Source organism: Vanellus vanellus, assembly GCF_965231255.1.
Source record: "Vanellus vanellus genome assembly, chromosome: 9".
NCBI lineage: Eukaryota > Metazoa > Chordata > Aves > Charadriiformes > Charadriidae > Vanellus > Vanellus vanellus.
Genome location: NC_138914.1, coordinates 1,785,343 through 1,811,631, shown reverse-complemented (window position 1 = coordinate 1,811,631; position 26,289 = coordinate 1,785,343). Strand labels below are relative to the sequence as shown.

Sequence of the window (26,289 nt, the reverse complement as noted above, 5' to 3'; positions counted from 1 at the left end):
GGGCCCCCCCAAAACAGGTGGGCACGGGACTCTCAATTACCGCGTCCTCGCATCTGAGGTTTCTGCAAATCCTCCCCTCCCGCATCCACTCGTTTTAATTAGAGAGAGGAAGGGAAGAACCCCCGGCGTCCAGGCGCTATAATGTAGCGTCGCCTATTTTTGGGGGGAGAGGAGGAGAAAGAGTGTGTGTGGGGGTGTACCATCAGGGCTAGAAGGGAAAGGGAGAGCCGCCCGGCTGCCCCCCAAGGAAGCGGGCGCCTTTCGGGGGTTACAATTTGCAAAACTCCCGTTCGCAGCGCACGGTTCCTTTTTTTTATTATTATTTTTTTTTTTTTTCTTTAAACAGCGAAAACCCAGCCCTGGACTCGACTCCCTCCGCGTTTATTTAAGGCTAATCACCAGCTACCCTGAGAGGGGAGGGGGGTGGAATTAAACTTAGTTTAATTAACATTAATACACTGTCCTAATTAATGGGTTGGCTATTAATTTATACATGCTGGGGAGGCTCGCAGATAAGTGACAATTTATTAATTATCTTCCAGCTCGGTTGCAACGGAGCTGATTGCAGATGGGTTGCCAAAATAACTCGAGCATGGTTGCGTGGTAGTTGCTTTTGGAAAAAAAAAATTCATTCTCCCTCTTCCTAAAAAAAAAAAAAAAAAAAAAAAAGAAGAAGGAAAAAAAAAATCCTCACGCTCACTCGGAGTGGCTCTTCTAACCCCAGCAAGAACTGGAGCACTCTTTTCCACCCAACTTGTGAATCGCACTTGCCTTCTAATTTGCCACATGCAAAACGATTCCTCTGCTTTGCAAGTTGCTTTTTAAGAAGGGAGAGAGAGAGGAAAAAACCCAGCTCGCACACGAGCGATTTGTGCGTCTTAAACTGGAAGGAAATTGTGCGTGGAGAGGGGGGGCTCCTCTTCCTCTCTCTGCCCCAACCCACCGCGCTCCAGCCCGGCGCCTCGGCTCGGGGAAGATCCATGGTGGCATCCCCATGTCATTCTGCTCGAAGTGACTTCATGTGATGTCAGCTTTAAATGTACGAGACCGTGATCTGACGCTCAGGAAGATGTTTGCTATCAAAATGTGACTGTGACCACACCGCGCTGCTTGGATGCGTCTCGCCGGCGCTGGGCAAAGGTAAGTGGTCCCAAGGCGAGTCCCGCCGCCCCTCGCCGTGCCCCCCCCCCCCGCCCCTGCCCCCGCATTTTCCGGACCGCGGCCATCGGTGGGGCTGGGCTGGGTGGCATTGGGCTGGGGGAGGTTTTTCTTTTTCTTTTTTTTTTTTTTTAAATACTAACAAGGTCTAGCTTGTATGTTACTTTAGCGTGTTCCGCTTAATGAGCAGTAATCTGGTACCCTACGTGCCATTGTTCTTGGATATGTTCATTTGAATGTAAATAGGGAGGGGGTGCCGGTGGGGGGGGGGGGACTGTGGGGGGAGAACAAGGTGCTTATTAAATTGATTTGTCTCCTGGCTTTTCTGGAATGCAGAGCCGAGAGCGGGAGCGAATCGCTGCTCACACCAAGTTCCCGCACGGCGGAGCGACATGGCGAGCTCGGGGTCGCTGGAGACGGTCATGCCTTCCTCCTGCCCCCGGCACGACGGCAGGGCCGCCGCCGCTAACCCCTCCAAGACCCTGGCCTTCTCCATCGAGCGGATCATGGCCAAGACGTCGGAGCCCAAGCCAGCCTTCGAGCAGAGGCACGGCGGGCCGGGGCCGGAGCCGGAGCCGGGCAAGAAGCCGTTGAGCCTGTGCTCGCCTCTGCCCTGCGTGATTCCCATCCCGCCGCTGGGCTACGAGGTGCCCTCCAAGACTCTCCTCAACTACTCGGAGCTGTGGAAGAGCAGCCTGCGGGGCAGCGCGGGGCTCTGCAAAGCCAACTGCGGCGTCTGCTGCAAGGCAGAGCTCGCCCTGGGCCAGCCCAGCGGCCGGCTCATCAAGCCGCAGGTCATCCATCAAGCGGGGGCCGTGCCGGCAGCCCCCCGTTCCCTCTACTACTTCAACTACCTGGACGCCGCGTACCACCCGGCCGACATCCTGCACGGACAGCTCTTCCCCGCCGGCCTGCTGGGCGCCCCGCCGCCGGGGGGGCTCTCGGCCCACCAGAAGCTTTTCCTGCTGGAGAACGCCAAACTGGCGGGGTTGGCGGCCGAGAAGCTGCCGCCGCCGCCGCCCTTCGCCCACAAGGAGCGGCTGCCGGGACACCTGGACCAGGTGATGAAGGAGGCGGCGGCGGCGGAGCGCGGCGGTCCCCCCAAGGGCCACGCCAAGCTGGGGGGCGGCGGCGGCGGCGGCGGGACGGCGGAGGGCAAACCGAAAAACTTCACCTGCGAGGTCTGCGGCAAGGTAAGGTGGGCGCCGGAGGGGGGAGCGGGGGGGCGGGAAGGGAGGGTGCCGGAGGGCCGTGCCGTGCCTGACCTCGCCTTGCCGGCGCTTCCCCGCAGGTGTTCAACGCGCACTACAACCTCACCCGCCACATGCCGGTGCACACGGGGGCCAGGCCGTTCGTGTGCAAGGTCTGCGGGAAGGGCTTCCGCCAGGCCAGCACCCTGTGCCGGCACAAAATCATCCACACACAGGTAGGTGGGGGGGGCAGCCGGGGTGCGGGAGGCGGCGGCCCCCCCTTCCACCCCCGGCTCTCCACGCAGTCTCCCCCCCTTGACCGGCCCTCTCGCCCTCCGGTGCAGGAGAAACCCCACAAGTGCAACCAGTGCGGGAAGGCGTTCAACAGGAGCTCCACGCTCAACACCCACATCCGCATCCACGCCGGCTACAAGCCCTTCGTCTGCGAGTTCTGCGGCAAGGGCTTCCACCAGAAAGGTGAGCCGGACCGAGCCGAGCCGGGGGGCCCCCGCGGGGCCCTCGCCCATCATTAGCGGGGATTAATCGCGGCGAGCCCTGCCCGGCTGGGGGAAAAGAGAGAGGCGCGGGCAGAGCCGCCGCGCTGCTCCCAATTACTTTTCCTCTAAGGCGGGCCGCATGGCCGGGGACTGCTGCTGACGGTTCTCCCTAAATGCTTTTTAAATGAGAGGTGCCGGGCCCTGGTCCTAATCCAGAGCCCTCCATTTGCCGCGGGTCAGCGGGCTGACCCTGCCTCTCATTTGTGCTGTGCCAGTTGTGCGCTGCTCCGCGGTGACACGGACCGAGTTTGACAAGTCGGACGGGGTGCGGGAGGGAGACACTTCCTAATGCCCCCCCCCCCCGTCCTGCCCTGCCTCACCTGTGTGCCCTGAACCCTCGGGTAACCCCCCCTTTTCCACCTTTTTCCTCTCTGGCAGGCAACTACAAGAACCACAAGCTGACCCACAGCGGAGAGAAGCAGTACAAGTGCACCATTTGCAACAAAGCCTTCCACCAGATCTATAACTTGACTTTCCACATGCACACCCACAATGACAAGAAGCCCTTTACGTGCGTCACTTGCGGGAAAGGATTTTGCAGAAACTTTGATTTAAAGAAGCACGTCCGAAAGTTGCACGACAGCGTCTCCAGCGCGCCGCCGCCGCCGCCGCGGGACCCTGGGCGCGGTGGGCAGAGCTAAGGGCCCGGCGCAGCCCCCCCCGTCCCCCCCGCCACTCGGACCTGCTCCACCGGGACAGCACTATTTATCCAAACCAGCCTTTGCTTCTCTGTCTTTTCCCCAGCGAGCTCAGCCGCCGGTAGCAAGCGATCCCGAGCCGCAGTTGTATATAAGAGGAATCTTATTTAACGGCGCCTTGCGCCGCCGGAGCGGGCCGGAGGGGGCCGGGCTGGCCGCCCCCCGCCCGGCGCCAGGACAGCGCTCTTTATACGTGTTCTGTAACTCTCCATTTTAAATGTACGCTCGAATAAGTGAGGAATATATATATATCTATATCTATCTATCATGGGACAATAAACCGGCCCTTCGCAGGTGTATCATTTCCCACCTCGGCCCCGGTCCGAGTGAGGACCGGGCTGAACGGCGACGTATAGATTCCCCGTGTAAACGTGGCTTGCGGGAGCTCCGGGAGCCGGGCCGGTGGCGGCGGGGAGCCGGGCCCTGCCGCTCCAGGGTCTGCCGAGTGCCCCGGAGGAAGCAAAAGGAGGGTGGGAGGGAACCGGGCGGCTTCAGAGGGCTGCTGTGCCCCCCCGGGAAAGGGGCAGCGCCGGTGCGGGACCCCCGGCCGGCAGCGCGAAGGGCGGCACGGAGTTTCCCAGCACTGCTCTCCCGGGTCGCTTCATTACGGCGTATTTAAGCTGCCCCTGAATGACTATCTTTCCCTGCATGCAGATGAAATGATCTCACGCTTGCTTTCCGAGTAATGACCCAAATTAAGAGAGAAAACACAGACCCTTCAAACCGCATTACATTAATCTAATCACTCCCAGCAGGCCTCAGAAACTCTTTTTGATCAGAATATGGATAATCAAGCACTTGGATTACACTAAATATTCCCTTCTCGCCTCCCCCCCTCCCTCACTTTTAATATGCAAGTGTCTATTCCGGCCACGTCGTTAGGAACAATATTATTCTAGCGGAGCAAGGAGAGGGAGCGGGCCGTGCGTGTGCGTGCTGCTCGGGCCGGGCTTGCCAATGAAGAGGGGAACGAGCGAGACACCAAAATGCCTGGGGACGGCGTAACGGGGAGTTCACCTTTCTCCGCTTAATTGAGTGGTTAAATGGTGGGAGGCGAGGACGAGCACAGCTCGCCGCCGAGCGCAGGAACGGGAGGCGACCCCTCGCTCCGGCTTTCTGGATTCATTATAATCGGCTGCGATGCTCCGCCGCTCCCCGAGGAGCGGGCTGGGGCCGGGGGGCTGCCGGGCGCCGTGCTCCCGCTGGAGGAACGGGGGCGATTTCAGAGTTTCTCGGGCTTTGCATTTTTAAGTGCCAGAAGTAGCGTTTCGATGGTTTGAGCCGGGTGAAGAGCGGGAAAGGATGCCCAGCGATGCTGGCGGTGGGGGAAGATCGTGCCGGAATTTGTTAAAAAGATTTTGGGAGAGTTTCAGGTTAAAAGGAAATAAATAATTAAAAAAAATGCAACCCCCGTCGCCATAAATCACCGCTCTAGGAAATACAGGCGAGGGGGGGACTGTCCCCCAAGCGAAGGGGCTGTAGTTCAAGCCCTTACAGGCGGGTCGCGGCGGCAAACCGCCGGCCAAGCCTGGCTCTCCCGCCGCCGTAACAGACGGGGCGGGACAGCCCACGGGCCGGGGGGTCGCGGGAAGGGACCCCCCTCTCCGTGAAGACACTGTGCGGGGGGAAGCCACAGCAGGACGAGGTGCTGGAGGAGGGGAGCGGGGCGCGGAGGCGAGCGGCGTATCCGGCGGGGGGTGCGCAGACGGTCCCGTTGCCGGGTCCGGGGGAAGCGGCGCTGCCTCCGTAAATCGGGCGCTGGGAAGCGGTCCGGGCTGCCAGCCGGGTGCCGAAAGCAGCAGCCCGGCGCGGCTGCGGGCCCCACAGACGGCGTCCCCAGCCCTCCTGATAGGCGACAGCAGTGCGAAACCTGCTCCCGGGAAGGGGATTAAGGAAGGGCGTTCTTTTCCTTTTTTTTTTTTTTTTTTTTTTTTTTTTTTTTATAAAAACCGACGTTGTTTACAGAGCCGTCTGCGAGAGGGGGAGCAGCATCCTCAGGGCACCCCGAAGGGCCGCGCCGGCCGGGTTTGGTGGCCTCGCCCCTCCTGGGGAGCGGCGGACAGCCCTCCCCGGGCCGGGTGTCGCTCCGGCTTCCCCCCCGACCTCGGGCGCAATGGGAAGGGGCCACCGCAGCGCACTGGCCACCGGCCGGCCCCGAACCCACCCTTCCCTCCCCCCCCGGGATCTCACCCGGATCCCGGCACACACAAGCCGCAGATCGCGGGGGAGGGGCGGCTCTGTCAGACACACACACGCCAGAGACTCCAATTATCTTCTCCCTCACAAGATGTTTCTGCTGTCCACGACTGCTCACACTTCGGCACTCTTGCCAGCAAGCCTCAATAATAACACAAAACCCGCACAAAAAAAAAAAAAAACCACCACAACCCTCTCTCGGCGCCGCAGCCGCGCACACAACAGATTGAGCGGTGCCGGTGCCTCGGGTGGTGGTGGTGGGGGGTTAGAGGTGCCTCCGCACAGACAGCGACGTGCCAGCGCCACCGGGCTTCCCCCCTCGGCCCGCCCGGCCCGGCCCGCCGCCTCCCCGGGCTCGGGACCGGGCGGCACCCAGGTGCGTCCCGCCGGACACCGGGAAGCGAACAACCCAAAGGCAGCTGCGTTGCCCTTTTCCCTGCACTCCGCTCTCCAAACGTCTGAGCAACCAGTTTGCTGCTAGAAACATGTTAATTGCCAACGGAGCTCATTAAGGCATGCACATGCAAAACACAGCGAGGGAGATTAAATGGACAAAAGCGCAATAATGAACTGTCAACAATCGGACCCATCTACACGACCAGGAGCACTCAAGAATGAGGCATTTAGAGGCAACAAAGGATTGTCTGGGACAGGAAGAAAGGACGACCTAGACTTTTGTTTAGTCAACACAATTGATTACAAATGAGAGATTAACAGGATAGCTTCAGAGTTTTTTTGAAGGAGGCAGAAGAGAAAAGTCCAATTAAGTGCACCGAATGTTAACTACATTGATTTCCACGGCCAGCCCTAGAGAAATTCTCATTAAACCATCCCTGGCGATCCCTTTTGGAAAGTAATTTGTCTCCCTGATGGAGCAGAGAAAGGGAGCCGTGTAAAGAGAAAGAAGCGCTAGTTCTTGGCACAATGAGCTTAGGAGACACACTGGAAAGAGCCAAAGGGGGAGTTAATGAGCATCTGACAAGCCGCTTGGACCCGGGCCTGGAGAGCAGCGATGAAAAGATGGAATTGGCCAACAACTATTCTTTATATCAAACATAAAAAGGCCAATCTGAAACAGGGCTGCTCAAAGCTGGTGGGGAAGAAAAGAAAGGCCCCCACTGGGGGGTGGAGTGGAGGGCTCAACTGCCCCATTGGGACAGGGGAAAAAAAAATAAAAATGCACTGGCATGTCCCTCTCCCGAGCGAGCGGAGCTGCCGGACCTCGGCACCAGCCCTGTGTCGGGCCCGGCCGATGGGTCCCAACAGCCCCGCTGCAGCCGCCCCCGGCCGGGAGGCGTTTGCACAGCCTGGTCTCGCCCCATACCCGCCCCCCGGGGAAAGCGGACCCCACGCCAGCCGAACTAGGTAGTTTTAAGAGGTTATATCCCATAGAGGTAGACCACCGGCCAGCCCCAGTCACACACACCCCCGGCTCTCCGCAGGAGACAGCGCCTCCTCGAAACCCGCTTTCCTCTTCCCCGGGGTTGCACTCACCCACCTGTGCCGACCCCCTCCGCTGCCCGGGGCTGCGGCCCCCCCGCGGACCGGGCACCGCGGAGCGCAGCGCAAGGCAACGCGCCTCCTCTCCCCTCGTGTAGACACGGCTCGCTCGGAGGCTCTTAAATCAGATTAGAGGTCGTTAATAACAATTTTGGCTTAAGTCTGTATTGACTTAGGTTTAGGAATGGCTTAGCACTTTCGCTTAAGTCAACACTACGGCTAAATTGACACATGCCTTTCCCAACCCGCCGGGTCCCCGCGGATGCCCAGGTGCCCACAGGACTTGTCCTTCTCCCGCTTTAAGCGGTTTTACAAGACTATTTGCATTATTTTATAGAGATCCCACCAGGCCTCGAGCGTGCCGGCCCGCCCCCGCGTGTCATACACGAGGCTCCCCCCCCCAGAAGGGCTTCCGTGGGGCCTCCCAGGGTCGGGGCACTGCTGTCCTTCAGGCTCTCGCCCCTCCCTAACACCTCCCCACCTCAGGCCCCCTCTTCCCCTTCAGATTTCGACCCTGGACACCCCCAGAGAGCCCGGGGCTGCACTGCCACCCGTGCCCGAGCTCCGCGGAGAGAGGATGGGGCCGGAGGCAGTTGCCCCCGCAGCCGAGTGAAAGGCGGCACGGCAGGTCCTGGCCCGGGCATCGTCCTTCGGCCAGCACTGACAGCTACCGGCTGCGTTTGACCCCAAGGAGCAGCCGCATGCGGACGGGACAGCGAGGGGCTGGGCAGGCAGAGGGGGCGAGCGGCGTGCCACGGCGGTGGGGGGGAAGGGCACCCGCCCCCGGGCATGGACAGGGTCACCCCGCGTCCTTCCTCTCCCGACGGCTCCTGTGGGCGGGTCTCACACCATGGCCAGCTTTGCCCTCTCACTGCCACCAGCCCTGCCACTCTCCAGGGCAGCCCCGGTGTTGCAGGTCCTGCCCTCCCGCAGGCACAGCGCTATTCTCCGACATCCCAACGGGGGTCTTCGGTAGACATATAAAGGGGGTGAAAAAAAGCTCTTACCAGCTCACCTCTACCGTTCTCCCTAACTCTCCAGGCGACCCTTCCCCTCTTTTTAACCCCACTCCTGGCCCACTCTCACCGCTAATCCTGCCAAAGCCTCGGGCTCGTATTATTCATATTTATCTCATTTACCTCTTGCAATTGCTTAATTGATTGAATCACGGAAAGGTGAGCCCAACACGTGCCCCTAATTAACAAAAAGAAAGGGGGGAAGGGGAGCATTTGGACTTCTGTGCTGCCTGTTTTGGAGCAGGCGACCTTTCTTTGCCAGGTGGACTGCAGGGAGGCACCGAGAACTCCAGCTTCCCTCTGGTCCCTCCTGCCCCTAGGCTGAGGGAGGACGAACTGCCTTTGAGTGCGGGTGCTAAAAGTCACCGGTGCTCTTAAAATCCGTTAAAATCTGCTTTAAAGCGATTCCGGTAAGCCACGAAAAAGTCTACTTGTCCCCAGCGGGGATGGGGACAAAACGCTGTCAAACACGGAGCTCAGAAAAAAAGGTGGTGTCACGGAGTTTATAAACCTGAAACAACACAAAACTTGTCTTTTCCTACAAATATTTTCATCTCTGCCGTGCTCTGCGTTTGCAGAAGACGTAGACTGATGATTAACTTTAAAAGCGATGTGGTGCCGGGGGCAAGAGTACTTCCAGCCGATGGGGCAGGGACCAGACACCTCGCCGGAGCCGCAGCGCTGCGGCGTAGGGCAGCACCACGGCTTCGCCTCTCCCGGCTCTTCGCCGAGCCTTTGGGAGCACCCCCGGCCCCCTCGGGCCGCCTCAGCCACCGGGCGAAACAAACAAACTGGCCCACAGCGGTGGTTATAGCGGGGCTCTGTCCCGGCCCGCCCCGCTGCTCCGCCAACGGCGGCCGGCGGCAAAACCCTCGCCCAAACGCAACGGGGATGGGGGTTCGGAACCGCTTAGGAAGACCGAGGCCACGGGAGCCAAATATTTCCCCAAATCGGCGCCGCTGCAATGGGCACGATTGTCCTTTGAAGGGCGCAGGCGTTTCGATAGTACAGAGAGCACCTGAGACCTCCTGCAGCCGCGTTCCCAAAGTCCCGCTAACTGTCTGATAACTCCTTCTACTGTCTTCCTCGCCGCTGCCAGTTGCCAAGATATTTCACATAAATAGAAGCTTTCTGATTTATAATCAGCCTCTTCCTTCTGATTCATTATGTTAATGAATTGAGATATTACCAACATTGGATTATCGCATCACTGAATGAATCCAGCAAAAGAAAGCTGATTATAGAGGAAAAAGCCAAGTGTACCCAGAAACTTAATAAAAAGAAACGTCCGAAAAATAGTGTAAAGCGACCGCAGTTGTTTAAGCTCACTCTAAACACCGTTCACAGATGACGGGGGGATGCGACAGTTTCGTTCACATATACCAACAATTCCCCTATGGATTTACGGATACGTTTTCCACCGTTACGGTTATTATCACACACGTTTCCGAGGAATCAGCCCCGCTGCCAGAGCTTCCCTGGGAATCTCGGCGGACACACACGAGGTGCTTCTCCTTCACTTTTCTCAGCAGCCCCACCGCCCCCAGAACGGCCGCCCGCCCGTCCTCCCACCCGGTCCTTCCCCGCTATCTCACTTCGCGCTGAGAAACGACAGAGAAATGCTCTTTTTCCCCCCCTCCTCCTCTCTCCCTTTCTCCCAGCGGCTTGGCCGGGGCTTTCCTCCGCCTGGAGCCGCCCTACCCCTCGGGCAGAGCCCGGAGCTGCCGGGGAAGCGCGCAGGTTAGATGGCGCTTAACAAAGCTGCGGACATGCGGTTCGCTTAAGCAAATTACCCTCCGGAAGCTTTTAGTGAGCAACAGTTAGAGCACCGTGAATGGAGCTATTGGGAACGCATACAAACTAAACGGGTAAAGAAATGCAAGTCTGGAAACTAAAATTACGTTTCCCAACACCGCTGTGAGGCAGGTACTAATTTACCGCGGCTTCAAGCTATGTAATTAGTCAAGGAGACTGTAATTTACTTAAGGGACGGCAAATTTTTCCTTTTATTAATTTGCAATATATTTGTAAAATAATCTTACGGCAGCTGGCTCTGCTTGAATCTGTTTCAAAAGTGTGATGTAAATACCGTCTCACACTATTTTGTTGCCTATTAGGGCTTTCTGGTAGGTGATACGACTGAGAGTAAGGAGAAAGCACACCACACATTTATTTTTAAGATCATCATCACTAGTGATAAAACTTATGGGAAGAAGCGAGCAGACTTCCTATCTGTATGCGTTAAAAACGTATGCAAAGTTACTCAAATTAAAAAGATACAACTGGAAGACTACATACACAGCGGGTACAATTTAGGGCGTTTTCAAGAGCTGTTTCAGCTGTGTTTAAAAGGAGCAGCAAATGCCCAAATTAAATCACCCTATTTACGGCAAAGACAAAGAGCTTCACACAGCAGGAGGATGCACTAAAGAACCGGGCTTTTTTTCCACCTGTTTCCTTCACAAGGGTTTAAGTATGTCTATCCAGATCTTGCTAGTAATCACGTATCTGAAATAATTTAGTACACAGCTATTGTGAAAAAATAGGAAGAGTGCAATTAATTGATCTGGGATTTGTTACATTTGGATTTTTCAGCAGCAAACTTCTGAGATTCTACTCTTCACGCAGCAGATTAATATTTCAGATCAGTGTCAGAGGAAAACTGAGGAAAATAAAACACCTTACCTAAGCAAAGTATTTATCACTGGTGTACTCACTGTCCACACACTTGGCTACAGCAGGCACCAATTTACATCCAGCTCACACATGCAATAACACTAAAATTCAAGAGGCAGTGATTACAGGATCAAAGCTTTATTCAGCTGTAACACATTATATCCATGGATTATAATCCTTGCGTAAACAGAATATTACAGTAATGAAGACCTTAGCATTACAAATATGTTAAAACAGCTTGCATTTGGGGTGATATTTAAGGTCAAGTTGTATCTGAACACAACTATTAAAATATTATGAAAATTACCATTATGGAGTAAATACTGTTTTCTTTCAGATATAACCTCTAAAAGTACATTCCATTTCAAATTTGGGTTTCCTATTTTTCAGTAACAACAAGCTCAAACTGAGCATCTACATCCCTGATCTGCTCTATGTGCATGAAAAAGACAGGAATGAAGAACTATAAGCTCAGCCTAAAAGCTAGCTCCCAACTTCTATGAAACATGACCCTGAATAAATACAATCAAGAGGATCCCATAGTAACTGTCAAATATCACACGTCTAAACCCTCTTATTATTTCATATGCACCCTCAAATTTAATTAATAGGCTTGAGAAAGATTCTGCAGAGTAAGAAATTTCTTATCCTAGGGAAAACTAACATGCCTTCTGCTACTGCCCCCACAGCCAGAATAACTGAGAAAGTAAAAAGCTCGGGAATGTGATGGTAGAGGTGACAAGATGGGTGAACAGGCTGTGCTCCTGGGTTAGTACTGCGGTTACTCATCTGTGCATAAACCTAAAAAAGGATGATTAATTATTTCTTCTTGGAAGATACTCAAAGATTAACTTACAAAGAGGAAAAACCTTTGCTTTTCCTTACTGCTCTTCTCAATTACTTTACCCCAGCCACCAGAAAAGCACAAGAAGCAACAGGCTCTTAGGACCATTGCAGCTTACACGTACACGTATTTTAACACAAAAGGGAGAGTAGCAAGTCAAGAATGCAGAGTAGCGGGTTATGTTCTGAGGAAAAACAAACATTTACCCAAGATGGGGAGGAAATTACATATGATATATATAATGTAATATATATGATATAAATTATATTCATACACATAGAAAAGCTAGGTATGAGATGGGGGATAACTACATAGAATCAGTATGTGTGAAGTAACAGCTTTGACTTGGTGAAGAATATCCATTCAAGATCTCACTTAAAGCAAACATTAAGCCCTACTGGTATCAATCAGTTTTGGGGATTTAAAAATATATATAAATAAAAAAAAATTAAAACCTTGGGTTTTTAAATACTTAAACTTAGCTAATATTTGCTTTCTCAAATTTATATCTATAGAAATGCAAGTGGCAAGCTAGCTCAGCCACAGTAAAAACTGTGCACTCAACAAATCTAACAGGAGATACCACATAATTATGTTCCCTGCCACTGCTTGCCCCGAGGTCTGTGCCAAATCAGGAAACGCTCACTCCTGTACCTTAATGGCCCTGCTGTGTGCCTCCTTGCCCCTACTGCTGTGCTGTTTCGCAGTCATATGTAATTGCATTTATTTATATCAGACCACAGAACAACATGACGGCTCTTGTCTCTGAGAGCAGTCACCTATACACATTCCTGCTTTAAATGTTTCTCTTGTTTTTTCCTTTTCTGGATATGTTCCTATATAATTTCCCATGCACTAGCTGCCCTATTGCTTCTAAAGTTATGCTGCAGGGAACAAAAAAAAAAAAAAAAGTAATTTCCTCCTTCAAAAGAAGATAATTTAATTTTAATCGCTTTTCCCAATAACAATATAATCAGAAACACAGTATCCGAGCAGATAACTGTGGCACAGAAACTACACTAACACCGCTTGCAGGTGCTTTTCACAGCACGCTACCAAATCCTCACCCGTCCAGCTGGCCATGCCCTCACAGTCCACACGCTTAGCTTTCCTTCCATGGGAAATCCAAAGGGGCAAGGAGATAGTAAGCATCTGCATTGTGTCCCAGTGTTTAGGCGGAGTCCAAAGAGATAAAGACCCAGATTATTCACACGTATAAAGTACTTAGGGGCCCAGATTTTAGTTTAAGTGATTTCCCTTTGGATGCAAAGACCAGGATGAATCCTAGTCTTTGTTAGCAACTAACTGCTCACCCATCCCTTCCTTTTGGGTAGTGTGCAATAGCTTTTCCCTTCTTGTCTGCTCAACTGATTCCAATTATTTGCTTTTTAAATGTGAACTCTACAATTCTAAGATCCATACACGTTCCCGCTAAATCAGATTGAGAACCACATTGTGATCTTACAGAAGAAAATATTACCAAGTTGTCTTTCTGACAGAACACTGAGTAGGTATAAAATTGCAATGGTCTCTATGCCAGTTTTTTTTTTTTAAATCTCTGCTTGTAAGATGAAAGCCTAATTTGATATTTTTGTAGTTATATAACAGTTCTAATATTTTGTGACATTTTGTATTGTGACACTATAGATGAAATTGTCATCGGACTGACACCCTTTACTGTTTATTCCTTAATTACAACTGTTAACAACACTGCAGAGAAGCGTGCTAATCTGCCATCACATATTATGAAAACAACGTTATTGTTACAAACACCAACACCCACTCAACAGGATATTTCTAAGATGGCAGTTTCTGTAAAAACTTATCAGTTTAATGGACACTTCAATAGAAAAAGTTTTAAATGAACTCTTAATATTCCCGTTGAAAACATACAACAATTTTATATCGCAGCTGAAGTTTTGATTTTATTGTACCAGTGATTCTCCAGCTAATTTCAATTCAGAAAAAACTGAGTGCCTAATTTCAGGGAGAACAGCATCTGCAGATGTTGGTACTTAAAAACTACCCAGACTTCCTATAGTTTTCAGCTAGTAGTTAGTTCTCTAGTTCTGACTGGACCATAAACTCATCAACAGCTGATCAGTGAATAACTTAACTGTGTTTAATTAACTAAATGAACACAAGCTTTTAGCACACAGATCCAAAGCAGTCGGGACATTTATAAGAAATGTTGCTATAAAGTACCTCAGTTTCAATAAAAGTCATTAAAACATCCCTACTATTAAAATATTTCTCTCTATGTACCATGGAGATGCACAGATCAGTTCACTAGCAGCCTAGCAAAATTTGTAATAATTACATTTTCATAACCTCAAACACTGGCAGAGGTAATTTTTTTTTTTTCCTCCTACTTCATGGTTGGAGGTACAAGTTTGTTGTTGTATATATGAGACCAAATTTTAACAATATATTAACTTAAGTCCAGGTTCTTAACTTCAAAAAATATATTTTTTTTTTTCTAGACTATCTTTGCTTAGGAAGGATGAATTTTTTGCAGGCCAAGTCACACACCTGGAAAGATCTTCCACTGAACTGATACTTTAAAAAGCACTGCACTAAAGCAGTGAAATTTTCATACCGAATTAATCCACTGTACAATCAAAACTCACTGATACTGCACCTCTGTGGGAGGAAGCTAAGGAGCTGTTCAATGGCTGAAAATATTTATCTCCTCAACTTCTATATATGCTTGGTTCTTGGACAGCCACTGCCAGCTACCTTTCCAGTTTGCTTCTTACAAACTTTGCATGCCTAAGCGAAAGTTCTCACTTGTAAATTATGTCTATGTAAAGCAAATAGCATCAAGAGCAGCTTAGAAGTAGCAAAAAACCCTAGAGATTTGTTTTGTTTTTCTTGTCTTTATCCACCCATTAGATGGGAAATACAAAGCAGGCAGCAGGAGGTTGGGAAAAGCAGCAGTGGTTACTGGAGTGAGGTGTAGAAGCGATGAAAGTGGCGACAAAACTCAGGGAAAACAAGATGTGGAAATTTAAGGTGTTCCTTCTACAACTGTTCTCAAGAAGGTAATTTACACAGGTTCCTGTTACTAAACCAAGGCTACTCTGCCCGATGCAAACAACCTGCCTTTCCCGTTAATGGTAAATTCCTCCCTTCTCCCTCATCCACAAAAAGAGACATACAGCACAGATGACTGCAGTAAAGAAAGATAATACATGAATCTGTCTTATCACACTTATTTGTAGAAGCAGACGATTAAAAATAGCATAAAACTCTTCTTATACTGCAAAAACAACTGCCTTGGTGGGTGTCTATACACCAGTGTTTCTCACCTTTGATCCTAAAAGCCCCTTTGAGGAGTGCTTCTCTAATACAGAATAAAGAATTGTGCACAATGCAACAATGGAAGCAAATTATCCAATATAGTTCATTTTCATTTAAATGATATACATTATAATTTAATGGCATGATATTCTGTTGCCTGATCTGGATGATCTTGTCTGCTTAAGTCATAAATTACAAAACAAAATGAACCTAGAGTGTTTATTTTTGTGAATCTTCTTTTGGGTAGCTTATGTTCTTTTTTGTAGTTTTCATTTTCGTAAAACCAATAGGAACTTCTGCTCTTCCCAAAAGAAACTGCTCCCACTTGGGAAGAGATTCTTTTATTGATGCCCAATAGAGAGTCTGAGAAAGATATAAGAAAAAATAATTACAAAATCTGTGTTAGCCTGTTTAAAAACAATATAGATAAGCAACGCGTTATTAAATCTCGCCTTACAAGTGAAGGATGAAATTTCAAATCTCTTGTATGATACAAGATACCAGCCTGGAAAGATTTCATTCTGCAGCATGAACTGTGAAGTGACTGAGTATGCCCTCTTGTGGTAAGCAATTAGTTTAGACCCTCACAGTATTTTTAATAAAATATTTTCAGTGATAATAAACTTTTCCAAAAGCAGCTTTTGTTAGTAGAATTTAATTTTGAAGTGGAAAAAAAATTTTAATGAAATAAACGAAAAGTGCTATGTAAATTGATTATCCTAGAAGAGTTTGCAGTAATATAGTTCAAAATATTTGAGTAAAATTTTAGGCGTGATCACTGACAAAGTAGTTGGCTCCAGTATTTGGATCACAAATTAAAAATAAAAAAAATAAATAAGAATCTGCATACTTATTCTGTGGTCTGGGAAAAGCACTACGGATTATGTATTATCTAACCCTTTCTCTGCATAACCCTGTGCCTCTGAGTAACAAATTTAACTTGTTTTTTATCTGTGGAATGGACATACCACTCATCATTTTTGTGCTCGTGTCCTAAGGATAACTTTGTTGTTGGTAGGATTTTGAAGAAAATTTGAAGTGCCATGTATCATTTTTTTTACCCCAAAATAACGTGATCAAAGAGCTGCATTAAGCAAACACTTTAATCCATCTACCAATGTAAGTATTTTTAGACATTGATGTCCATTCAGAAAAAAGTAATTTTGTAGTATATGGTACTTATGTACTGAGCCTTTTTTTCTTTACTTGTTTAAGTATGTAATATAGAAGCAGCGTACCACAAAACTGAACATCTCCCTCCAGAGTATTAGATTCCTGGCTAATCATTTTGATCTTTACATGTAACTCAGATATAACTATGGCTCTTGCAGATTTACAAAAATATTTTCTTCAACAGATTTACTCAAAGAATCTTTTTTGACAAGCATATGTGCTGTCACACAAAACTACTCCGACTTAGCAAGCTGGGGATCCATTATAGCCATAACTTTCAAAAGTATATTAATACAGACACATATATGGCTGAGTGAAATATGCTCAGAAGTGTTTTGGAACAAAGCACGCACAAGAATTTTGTACCATGAAAGAAAGTTTTCTTTTTCCACTATTTATAGCACTCTTCTCTAGAAGTATAAAAAAGGCTGAAATAGCATCTTCTCCTTCAAATAGTAGCTCTGTTCTCTCTAAAATTCAACCTCTGCTGCAGAGTGTAGACATCTCTGCAGCCATAAGCAATTGCTCTGCATTCTCCAATTTGTGTGGACTTTGGTCTATATGCCGCAAGCGGCTTAACACCTAACACAGGACAGAGGGAGAAACAGTCCAAAACTGATCCAAACAACTCTAGAGGTGTCTTGAAAGTCCTCGAGGAGTCTAAAACTACTTCTGAACGCAGTCAGAATAGGTTCAATATCAGTAGCTTGGCATCTTTCTTAGCATCATTCAAGATGTACTGATGACTACGAAAAAAATGTACCCTTTTGCCTAAAATTTCAAAAAAAGTTTTATTTTTTAAAATCACTGAATGGGCATACTCAGTGTGCATCCTGTCAGAGTGACAGGAATAGGCTATTTACAAAATGCAAAACCAGACAAAAACTTTAAACAGTAACCAGAACAAGAAGTGATGCCTCATTTAAGTAATAGCCTAAGCACTGCAACACTTGCCCAGCATGTGTGAAACTAATGTACAATACACCTCTCTTCACAGGCTGACAGCACTAAAATCTATACCTTTCCCCTCCTTTGACAGTGCCCTAGCACACAAACTAGTGTGGGACACCCCATGCTACTATGCCTGTGGAAACTAAGCAACCATACAACGAAGAACCTGCAAACCACTGGTGCAAGAAACACAAGTGGGAATCTGACTCAGTGGCCTTGTGTCATTAAGATGTTCGGTTTCCATCAGGAAGAGCTGTGCTCCAATTCCCGTTCCCAGGACTGTTGCTGTCATACATCACTGGGTAACACTGATAAAACAGTTTTGAGACTAGGGAACTGAACTGGGTATGTCGTGTCAGGATAATATTTAGTGATTTGCTGTTCAAAATCTTTATCTTTAAATACTATTTTAGGACTACAGGTTGAGAAGTAAAAAATCGAGTGTCCTTACTGTAGCAATACTTTTCATAAGTTCCCAGACCACCATAAAATAACCCTGAGAAGTAAAAATTTCTCTGTTCCTGCTGATAAACTGTTGACCCTGAAATGTAAAAATGACAGTCTGCGGCAAACTGAAAATGGGATGACCATATAAAACAAACTAAATAGATCTAACATAAACACAGTAATCTGATATTCACAATATCTATTTTCATATTTGACTTCATTTTTTAAACAGAAGTTCGTGTAGATCTGAAAGCTGCTAAATATTTCCACCAGAATGCTCCAGAATCTAGGGACCTTGCCCCAGAATTTAGGTTCAGCTTGCTACACAGTACACAGGCCTTTGGCTATACCAGTCACTGGATTTTAAAATCAATTATTTTCACTTTAAGAACATGCTTCAGGGAGAAAAAAAAAGCAAAATATTTGGTAAACAGCAAATGAAATGACAGAGTTCTAGGACTTACTTCTAACTTAACAGTATCGGGATGTGGAAGTAAATACACTCTTTCTTGCAGCTTTTTTTCTGCTGCTTCTATATCCTAAAACACAGGCAAAGTACATTTTAAAAACAAACACTGGGAATATTAAAAGGAAAATGTACACTCACATAAAGACATTCAACTAGATGAACTCATTACAACATTCAAATAAAAACACTGAAGTTCAAATCTTTCTGTTTAGTCATTCCAAAATCCAACTTGTACTAGTAAGACTAATATCCTACAGTTTCTAAATATGTTTGCTGTACCTTTTTGATACAAGAATAAATTTTGTGACCATATAAGACTGTTGCTGCAAAACACCCTTATTCTTTCTGGACACTAGGGTACATTACAGTTAAATTCTGTTCTCTAAAACTTACAAAAATGGGGGCGAACAGAATGGTTTTCTCTGTGCTGCATGAAGACTGAAGTATGTATTCTAGCTACTGTAACTGTAAAGTAACTAGGCAAATTATGTGCAAGATCTTTACTCCTCAAGACAAAGATGACTTGCTAATATGCATGCATAACATGTGCACAAAAATGTAGAGCTGCAGCAAGCTGTTCACCAGACAAACTTGGATGACAATGCACCTCGCATAGCTTTTTTACAAAAAAAAAAAAAAAATAAAAATCAGTATTTGGGTTTCTGCTTGTCCAGTGGATGCATGCTAGATTCACAAAGGCCTGAATATTTTTTTTTTTAAAAAGAAACAACCAAAAAACCAACATCAACAAACAAATCAAAACATCCCCCCAAACTAACCGCCCTCCCCCTTTAAAGTTCTGACCCATTCTTGTGGGCTTAGTTCCATACCCAAACATTGAAGAGATTGAGTGGTGGGCAGATGAAGAGAGACAGAAAGGGACGTGGGAGTGGGGTGTGAAGAAGCCAAAGCTGAACAGAGTGGAGGGGGAAAGAAAGTATAGCAGATGGCAGAGTTGGGAGCAGAGAGCGGGTGTGAAGAGTACAACAGAAAAACTAAATGAGAGAGGAAATTCCCCAAAGGGACTTCCCAAATATTCACCACCACTGCTGCTGAAAAGAAGAGTGAGATTCTGGAGGAGCGTATCCACAAGAGAGACCAAACATGATTACTGGTATTGAATAATAGCCAATCTGAATACATCAATAAGTAAACAGTGCTCGACTCAATTTTAGTTTGAAAAATATGACTCAAATTCAGTGGAGTATGATTAATAAAAGCAAAAAACAGCCTTACTGTTAGCTGAAGTTCAACTTAGTGATAGATACACTCATTTCATTCAATTTACAGTGTTCATTTTAATCTATTTCATTAATTACTTTTACAGCATGACTGTATTCTTTTTTACGTAAGTACAAACCAAATCCAAGCAAAACTGTTCTCCCTTTTCTACAGAAAAGTACATACCCTTGTAGGAAGCTAAAGGATGTCTGAGAAAGAGCAATCTGAAGTCTCAGATTTATCGAAATCCTCAGAAGCAGCAAGTGACTGCCCCTTTTCAGGTGAAAAAAGACTAACAGGGAGTAAATATAAAGGGGGGGATATGGGCAAAGAGGGAAGCCATTTGAAGTCACGATGTCAAAATAACAGAGGACAATACAGATTTAACTACCCTAAGCAAGGGATTTCTGTTGCATGTACTTAACACAGATATACCACAAAGAGCACCAAATGAAGCTAATTTCAGCTTCTCTCAGACCAAGTCTGGAAAAGTTATCACCATACTGAAAAGAAGGGTCAATCAGAAATATTCACTTCATATTCTTTCATAGGATTTTCCTCCTTTCTGATTCCTTCTTCCTAATTCCTGGAGGAATTTTCACAGGAAGGAAGAATACCAATCAAGATCATTATTTCTTTATATACTCTGCTAAGTCATTGGAATGTTTACGGTGATAGGAAATGAGTGTCTTTCAGGCAAGAAAGAAGACAGCAGTTGTGCATATATGTTTAGTAGAGAAGGTCACTTTGGCATAGCCTAGATATTGGATGTGTCTTTTTGTTGCTCACTCTAGTTTGTATGTTGTGCACCCTATTGTCATTCAGAATACTGATTTAATGACAGACAGTGAAAGAAATTTTTGCTGGAAGGTGTAGATGCTTTAGAAAATAACTGGAACTACTGAAAGATTAGATGGCACTTCTTGTGTGTCTATACAACTGGTAAGCTTTGTAGGGAAAAGAAATCCCCGTCACCAACATAGAAATAAATACATCAGCAGTGTAAACTTTGGAAAAAACAGCAAATCTAATATGTCACAATACTGAAAAAAGAGAGCATCTTACAATGCTTCCCCTAAAACCACAAGGACTTGAACAAAAACAATTCAAGACCCTTCCCCAGAGGTAAAATGGAATGCATGACACATACATCACTTTTAGGGGACCAAATTCAGCTGTCATTTATATTGATATCAGTCTGGCAGAATCCCACTTAAATAATTCTAGAATTACATGCCTGTGAAGGAAAGCAAATTTGGTCTAAATTACCCTCCCAATACTAACTACTATGTAGCATGTTCTTTATTTTCTATTTCATGTTATAAGTTGTTGCACGGTAATACATATCTCTAAACACAAGAGATATTACCAACAAACAAATGTCATAAATTAGATTATAAATCCTAGTCTAATTCCTGCTTTTATTAAAACAACATTATATAAGTACCAAATGATACAGATTTCCCTAATCTGCAGTCTCCCTCTAAAGACATCAAGGAAAATACTATGATAATTATGTTAAAATGCTGAACAAGTGTTTATAATGTTAAAATTTCAAAAAAAAAAATAAATATTTAGTTCCTTGCTTCCTACGGATTAGTTAATAAATTAATTTTGAAATGCTTTCCTGTGCATAAATATCAACTAGCACAGAGAAAGAAAAGTGTCTTTTGCTATGATCACATACTGAAAACAACTGATTCTGCTTACATGCAGGAAAAACAGAAATGCAAATAAAAAAATAACACTTCATCATGTCCATGTATTTTTGAGTAGGCCAAATCAACAACTCTCCACATGGTAACTGTGAAATGTACAGTGCCTGGTATCAGGAACAATATTCTGAAGCTGGCACATTAATCAGTCTTGTTTTCAAGCTTCTCATATATTATTCTGCATAGATTTTTTTTTTCCTGTTTTCTTCTGTTATCAGAAAGCATCTGCAGGAATGCATGCCTGTTAAAACTAGTATAAAATTAATAGATTTAAACTGATTTATGCTACTTTATCCTGCAACAGAATTTGTTTTGATACATATGTTTTTGCTTTTTTTCCCCTACAAACACCAACATTTTTGACACTTGAAAGGAACAATTTCGAGGATGTGACAGAAGATGGCAAATATCTGTTTAACTGCAAAAATATTTACACTCTGTATATGTCTGAGCTATTGTTAACATTTCCAATACAACAAGCTTTCAGCATGCATAAATATACCTGCATTTATTATGTCTGCCTGTATATGTTAACTGAGAATGCATTTATAAAATACAAATAATTTATACAAAAAAGATATTTATTAAATAAAAATGTTATAAAATGGATATGGAAAATGGGAGTCATAATGGCTCAAATTACTAGACCAACGGAGCATGAACTATGGACAAACTAAACAAGCCATCCACCTGTCCCCAGCCTCCCTCTGAAGCACCTACACTTGTCTATACCCACTACAGCATAGTTTGATTGCCCCAGCCCAGAATGCACCAGTTTACCAGAGTCCAAGTTGAAAATTCCTCCTTGTCTCAGAATAGTTAGGAAGGCATCCCTAATTAACTGTTCTGCCTTGTCTGCCACTCCCTAAATATAGCTTCAATCTAAATACAAAGTGGCCCTGCAATAGAATTAGAGCCATACAAAATGTGAACATTTTAAATCTTGACCAGGCTCTGCATGAAGAAACAAAAAATTTTCAGTGACACGAATTAGTATTGTAATTTTCCAGAGTAAAACTTATTGTTTCAGTAAACACAATACATGCAATATGGACCCTTAATAAGTAAGAGTTTAAAGAAAATGCACGAGAGGTATGGCTTTCTGCTGTTTCCTGAACAACCGACGAACATTTTTCAAATGCATGCTCATGTCAGTGGCCAAGTGCAATCTCTTCAAACTCAGATGCCTAAGCTAGGGGTTCCAGAAGAGGTTTCAGCATTCCAGTCCCTGCCATCAAACCTAGATCTTTTTAACTGCCCATTCTCAAACGTCTGCTGAAGGAATATGTCATATTTAGGTAAGATTTACATTTCCTATGTAAGACAACAGGTATGTAGAACAGCTATTAACATTATTAACAGTATCAGCAGTAGGAAGAGCCAGAAACACCAAACATTGCTTTTACAAACTTGCAAGTCAGATTCTTGAAGTCATTCTACACCTTTTCAAAGGAAAACATTAAACTGAGAACTTCTTCCATAGTTTCACACAACCATAGTGGCAGAATAGTTCTCACCCTGGACTAAAAACAATATATGGTCAGCCCCTATTTCCAAACGTATCCTGGGATTTTGAATCAAAGCGTAACGGTACTGTGAGTCTTGTGAGACTAAGTTCTCTTAGGCAGACATGTAATAGCATGTGTTGCATCTCTACATGTACTTAAAAAAAAAAAAGATAGTAGCAGCTGCTACCCTGCCACCACGAGGCTCATACAAGAAGGGCATGGGAAATAGGTAGTGATACCACCAGATAATAAAGACTTGTCATTTAATACTGTTGGTCAAGTTCCAGAAGAGGGAACTGTATATAGGAGAATTCAAGTGACAACTATAGAGCAAAAACTTTAAAAAATTCTTTAAGATACATAACCATGACATTTCAATGCGGTTCCTGGTACTTGCAGAAACTTACATTTAAAAGTGCTGCATTCCTTTTACGAGCTGCATCAGCTGCTTGAGTTTGCCATGTCTTTTTAGTCTTTTTGTCTCCTAGATAAGTCTCCATCTGCTGTAGCAGCTCTGATCTCTGAGACAGTCTACAAAGGAAAACATTTTGCTAAGTGGGTAGAACATTTTGCTCAGGAGCTAGAAAATAACCTTTTTACCTTACCCAGTTTTCTCAAAACTATGGGGCTAATTAAGCCGGCTGTAGGGTGGGTGTGCTGGGGGAGGGAAAAGGTACAGGCAGCCACCACCTGCTGTGCTTGTATGAAGCTATAATGTTGCAACCAGCAGTCCTCATATGCTAAGGTGCTTAGAAGCACTGTATCTCCCAGCACAGGAAAGGCAGGGTGGGTTGGGGTGACTTGATCACTACTACTCTTCCTCATGGGCAAGTACTAGTTGTTATAAGAAAACCAGATTTTTCTGAATCATTACTGTATTTGCTTCACAGTCTGAGTTTATAGGGCAACAAAGAAGCAATTCTGTAATTGAGGCATAGAGCAAGAGAATCCAATTACCTTCCCCAAATAGGGATTTAACGGTGACAGGAGGTTAACAATGGAGATCTTAAACCAGTACCACCATTGGAAGTCAAACCCCTCATCAACCTAAATACCCTTAACAGCAATGAAGGATGCTAATTCCAATAGTTCCTGAAGGAAGAGTGCCACCTCCTGGAACACCAACCCCTTGCTGAAATAGCACCGCGCCCTGTACAGAGCTCAGATTCACTGCACACAAGATGGTGGTGTGCAGTGAGGAGGGTCCCACAAGACCGCAACACGAACTGCTGTGGGGCAGGCTGCCGCACTGAAACAATTACTTACATCTCTTCATGTCTTCTAGCAAGGTGAACCTCCTGAGCCAAATAGGATGACATTTTCAGTTGTTTGCCCCGGTTTTGTCACTCTGTTAAAGGAAAACCAAGTGAAATGAAAATCTTCCAAAGACATACACGAATGTACACTTTTCAGCATTAAAGAATTCTGTGTTAAAAAGCTGCACACATGATATTCATGTATCGGCTATTTACACAAAACCTGCTATAAATTTCAATACTCACTACAAGATATTATTACATTATGCTTTAAATACATACACGCTACTAATGTTCACTATTTAGGAAAATCTTACTGGATTCTAACAATTTCTGAGAACTAAAATCTGACTTTCAAGTTTCAGCTTCCTCATTAAGTTTTCTCAGGTTTCAGATGCTTACAACCCCACACAGAAACTATATGCTTGCATAATTTGTGTATTACTCTTAACATTAGTGACTTCTGGCTTTTGGCGTGTTACTCTGAACACAAAGTTATACTTGCAAGGATCATTTATAACTACCTCTGACAGACAACAGTGCCCTGTTCATAGGACTCTGTTTAAGTATAGACAGGATTAAACCAAGTAACTTAAGCTACTAAAGCAGTTTAATTTTTGAGCACTTGAAAAAATAAGCAAAAACTTCTTGAGCTCAGCTCTTCAGCAGCGTGACACAGCACATGATGGGATACACACCTTAAACTGTTTAAATCTGATTTTTTTTTGAGATATGAAGGAAATCGACTGCCTACTGCATGTAAATCAAGATCCTACAGCACTTTTCAAAGGGCGGAAAGCGTTTTACAGTCTAATTTCTTTTTTTCACCTCAGCGGTGACTGTTGTCACGTTAATTAAAGAAAATTAAGACCCTATCACATGGTCACAATGTTGAAGGGTGGGAGAACTAAAGCATGTCACCAAGATAGGAGAGCATTAGGAAAGGCCACCTCTCTCTGAAGAGATTCACACGTACTTTGAAGCAAATTATTTACATGTGCACTCTACCTTCAGCAGAGCCCGTTTGCCAGGGGTGTGTGTTTCACCACACTCTGAAAACTATTTCTACACAATTGGCCTATTGCTTCCCCTTGTTTTAATTAAGAGCACATCCCCTCTGCGCTCTTCCCCTCAGCCCGGGAGCTCCATGCCCTTCGCCACGATCTCTGCTCATCCAGCAACGCCTTTACTGCCAACGGGAGAAACTAAAGTCCGGGGAGCACAACCGCACGCACCTCTTTTCTGTGGGGGCGCGTAGCTGACAGACAGCGGCGATAAACGAGCACCCGGTGCGGGCACCCGCAGCCCCGCGGGGCAACCGCTTCACACGCGGCTTCCCTGAGCAGCCGCCGAGGCGCGAGGCGAGCCGGCCTGGGCTGAGCTGGGCCGCTGCCGGGCTGAGCCTCCGCCAGCAGCCCCACGCTCACCCCCTGTCCGGTCAGAAGCCCTCAGGAGGCCCCTCAGAGCACGGGGGACGTGTGGGGATGGGCGTCCTCCCCCCCCCTCCCCTCAGGCCGGCAGCCCTTGAAGAGGCGGGAGAAGACCGGCCACAGGCGGCGCGCGCGGAGGGCAGGCCGGAGCCGCCCTTAGCCCTACCATTGGGAAAGGTGTATGGGGGGGGGGAACTGCGAGCCTGTCGGAATGTACCACTCTGTAGGATTGAGGGAGGAGAAGGCAAGGAAGAAAAATAAATAAATACGGAGACCTAGTTTACCTTCAGCCTCGCCGGCTTCGAAAAGGAAAGCAACCACCCACCATGGTCTCCACGACGCCTTAACCTCCCTTTCTCCCCCCTCCGCTGCCATGGAGACGGCCGGAAAGGTGGAGCCTAGCCGTAGGCGCTGATTGGCCCTGTCGCGCCCCGGTAGGCGGAACTAGGCGAGGTCGGGATCCTCCTTCGCCACTGTGATTGGAGGAGCGAGAGGAGGCAGGGCTCAATCATTGCCGGCGGGCGAGCTGGGGCTGGAGGGCTGGCTCGTGCGGTGACCGTTATCACTGAAGCGCCGCGTGGCTGTGGTGGGAGCCGGGGCGGGCCGGAGCCCGGCCGCGCCTCAGGCGCCGTCCGTGAAACGTATCGCTTGAACCGCCCCGCTCCCCTACGCACGCGCACGCCCGATTTTGCAATAGTTTGGGTAAGCTTTTTGGGTTTCGCAGCCCCAAAACGCTGATGGAAGAGCGAACCCGGTCAGAATGACGTTGATGGTTAGCATTGCCTGTTCTGGCTCCTTCCAGAGTGCTCGTCCCAATGCCATCGTGTTCTCTGGTGAGGGAGACTTCCACTTGAAGGCAATTGTTACTTTCCTGCACAAGGCACAGCGTTGCATTTTTGGCAGGGGAAGCGTGCTGCGCGCGCCAGCCGGGTTCTCCACGTGCATTTCCAAACCCTGCGGTGTGATCTTGCCCTCGGTATA

At 46.8% G+C, this 26,289-nt stretch overlaps 2 protein-coding genes across 2 annotated transcripts; one reads left to right on the top strand and one right to left on the bottom strand.

Annotated features, from left to right (window-relative positions):
- Nucleotides 1-1,550: 1,550 nt before the first annotated feature.
- Nucleotides 1,551-3,546, top strand: FEZF2 (FEZ family zinc finger 2; the record flags this gene model as incomplete). Its single annotated transcript, XM_082487595.1, has 4 exons — nucleotides 1,551-2,351; nucleotides 2,450-2,584; nucleotides 2,693-2,825; nucleotides 3,284-3,546. 4 exons carry the CDS (start codon nucleotides 1,551-1,553, stop codon nucleotides 3,544-3,546), a joined length of 1,332 nt encoding a protein of 443 aa, XP_082343721.1.
- An 11,811-nt stretch (nucleotides 3,547-15,357) lies between these two features.
- Nucleotides 15,358-25,671, bottom strand: CEP15 (centrosomal protein 15; the record flags this gene model as incomplete). The annotated part of the gene is made up of 5 exons (XM_082487899.1): nucleotides 25,593-25,671; nucleotides 23,889-23,970; nucleotides 23,030-23,153; nucleotides 18,174-18,248; nucleotides 15,358-15,501 (listed from the first exon to the last, which is right to left on the bottom strand). Exons 2-5 carry the CDS (start codon nucleotides 23,939-23,941, stop codon nucleotides 15,358-15,360), a joined length of 396 nt encoding a protein of 131 aa, XP_082344025.1. The 5' UTR covers nucleotides 23,942-23,970; nucleotides 25,593-25,671.
- Nucleotides 25,672-26,289: the final 618 nt, after the last annotated feature.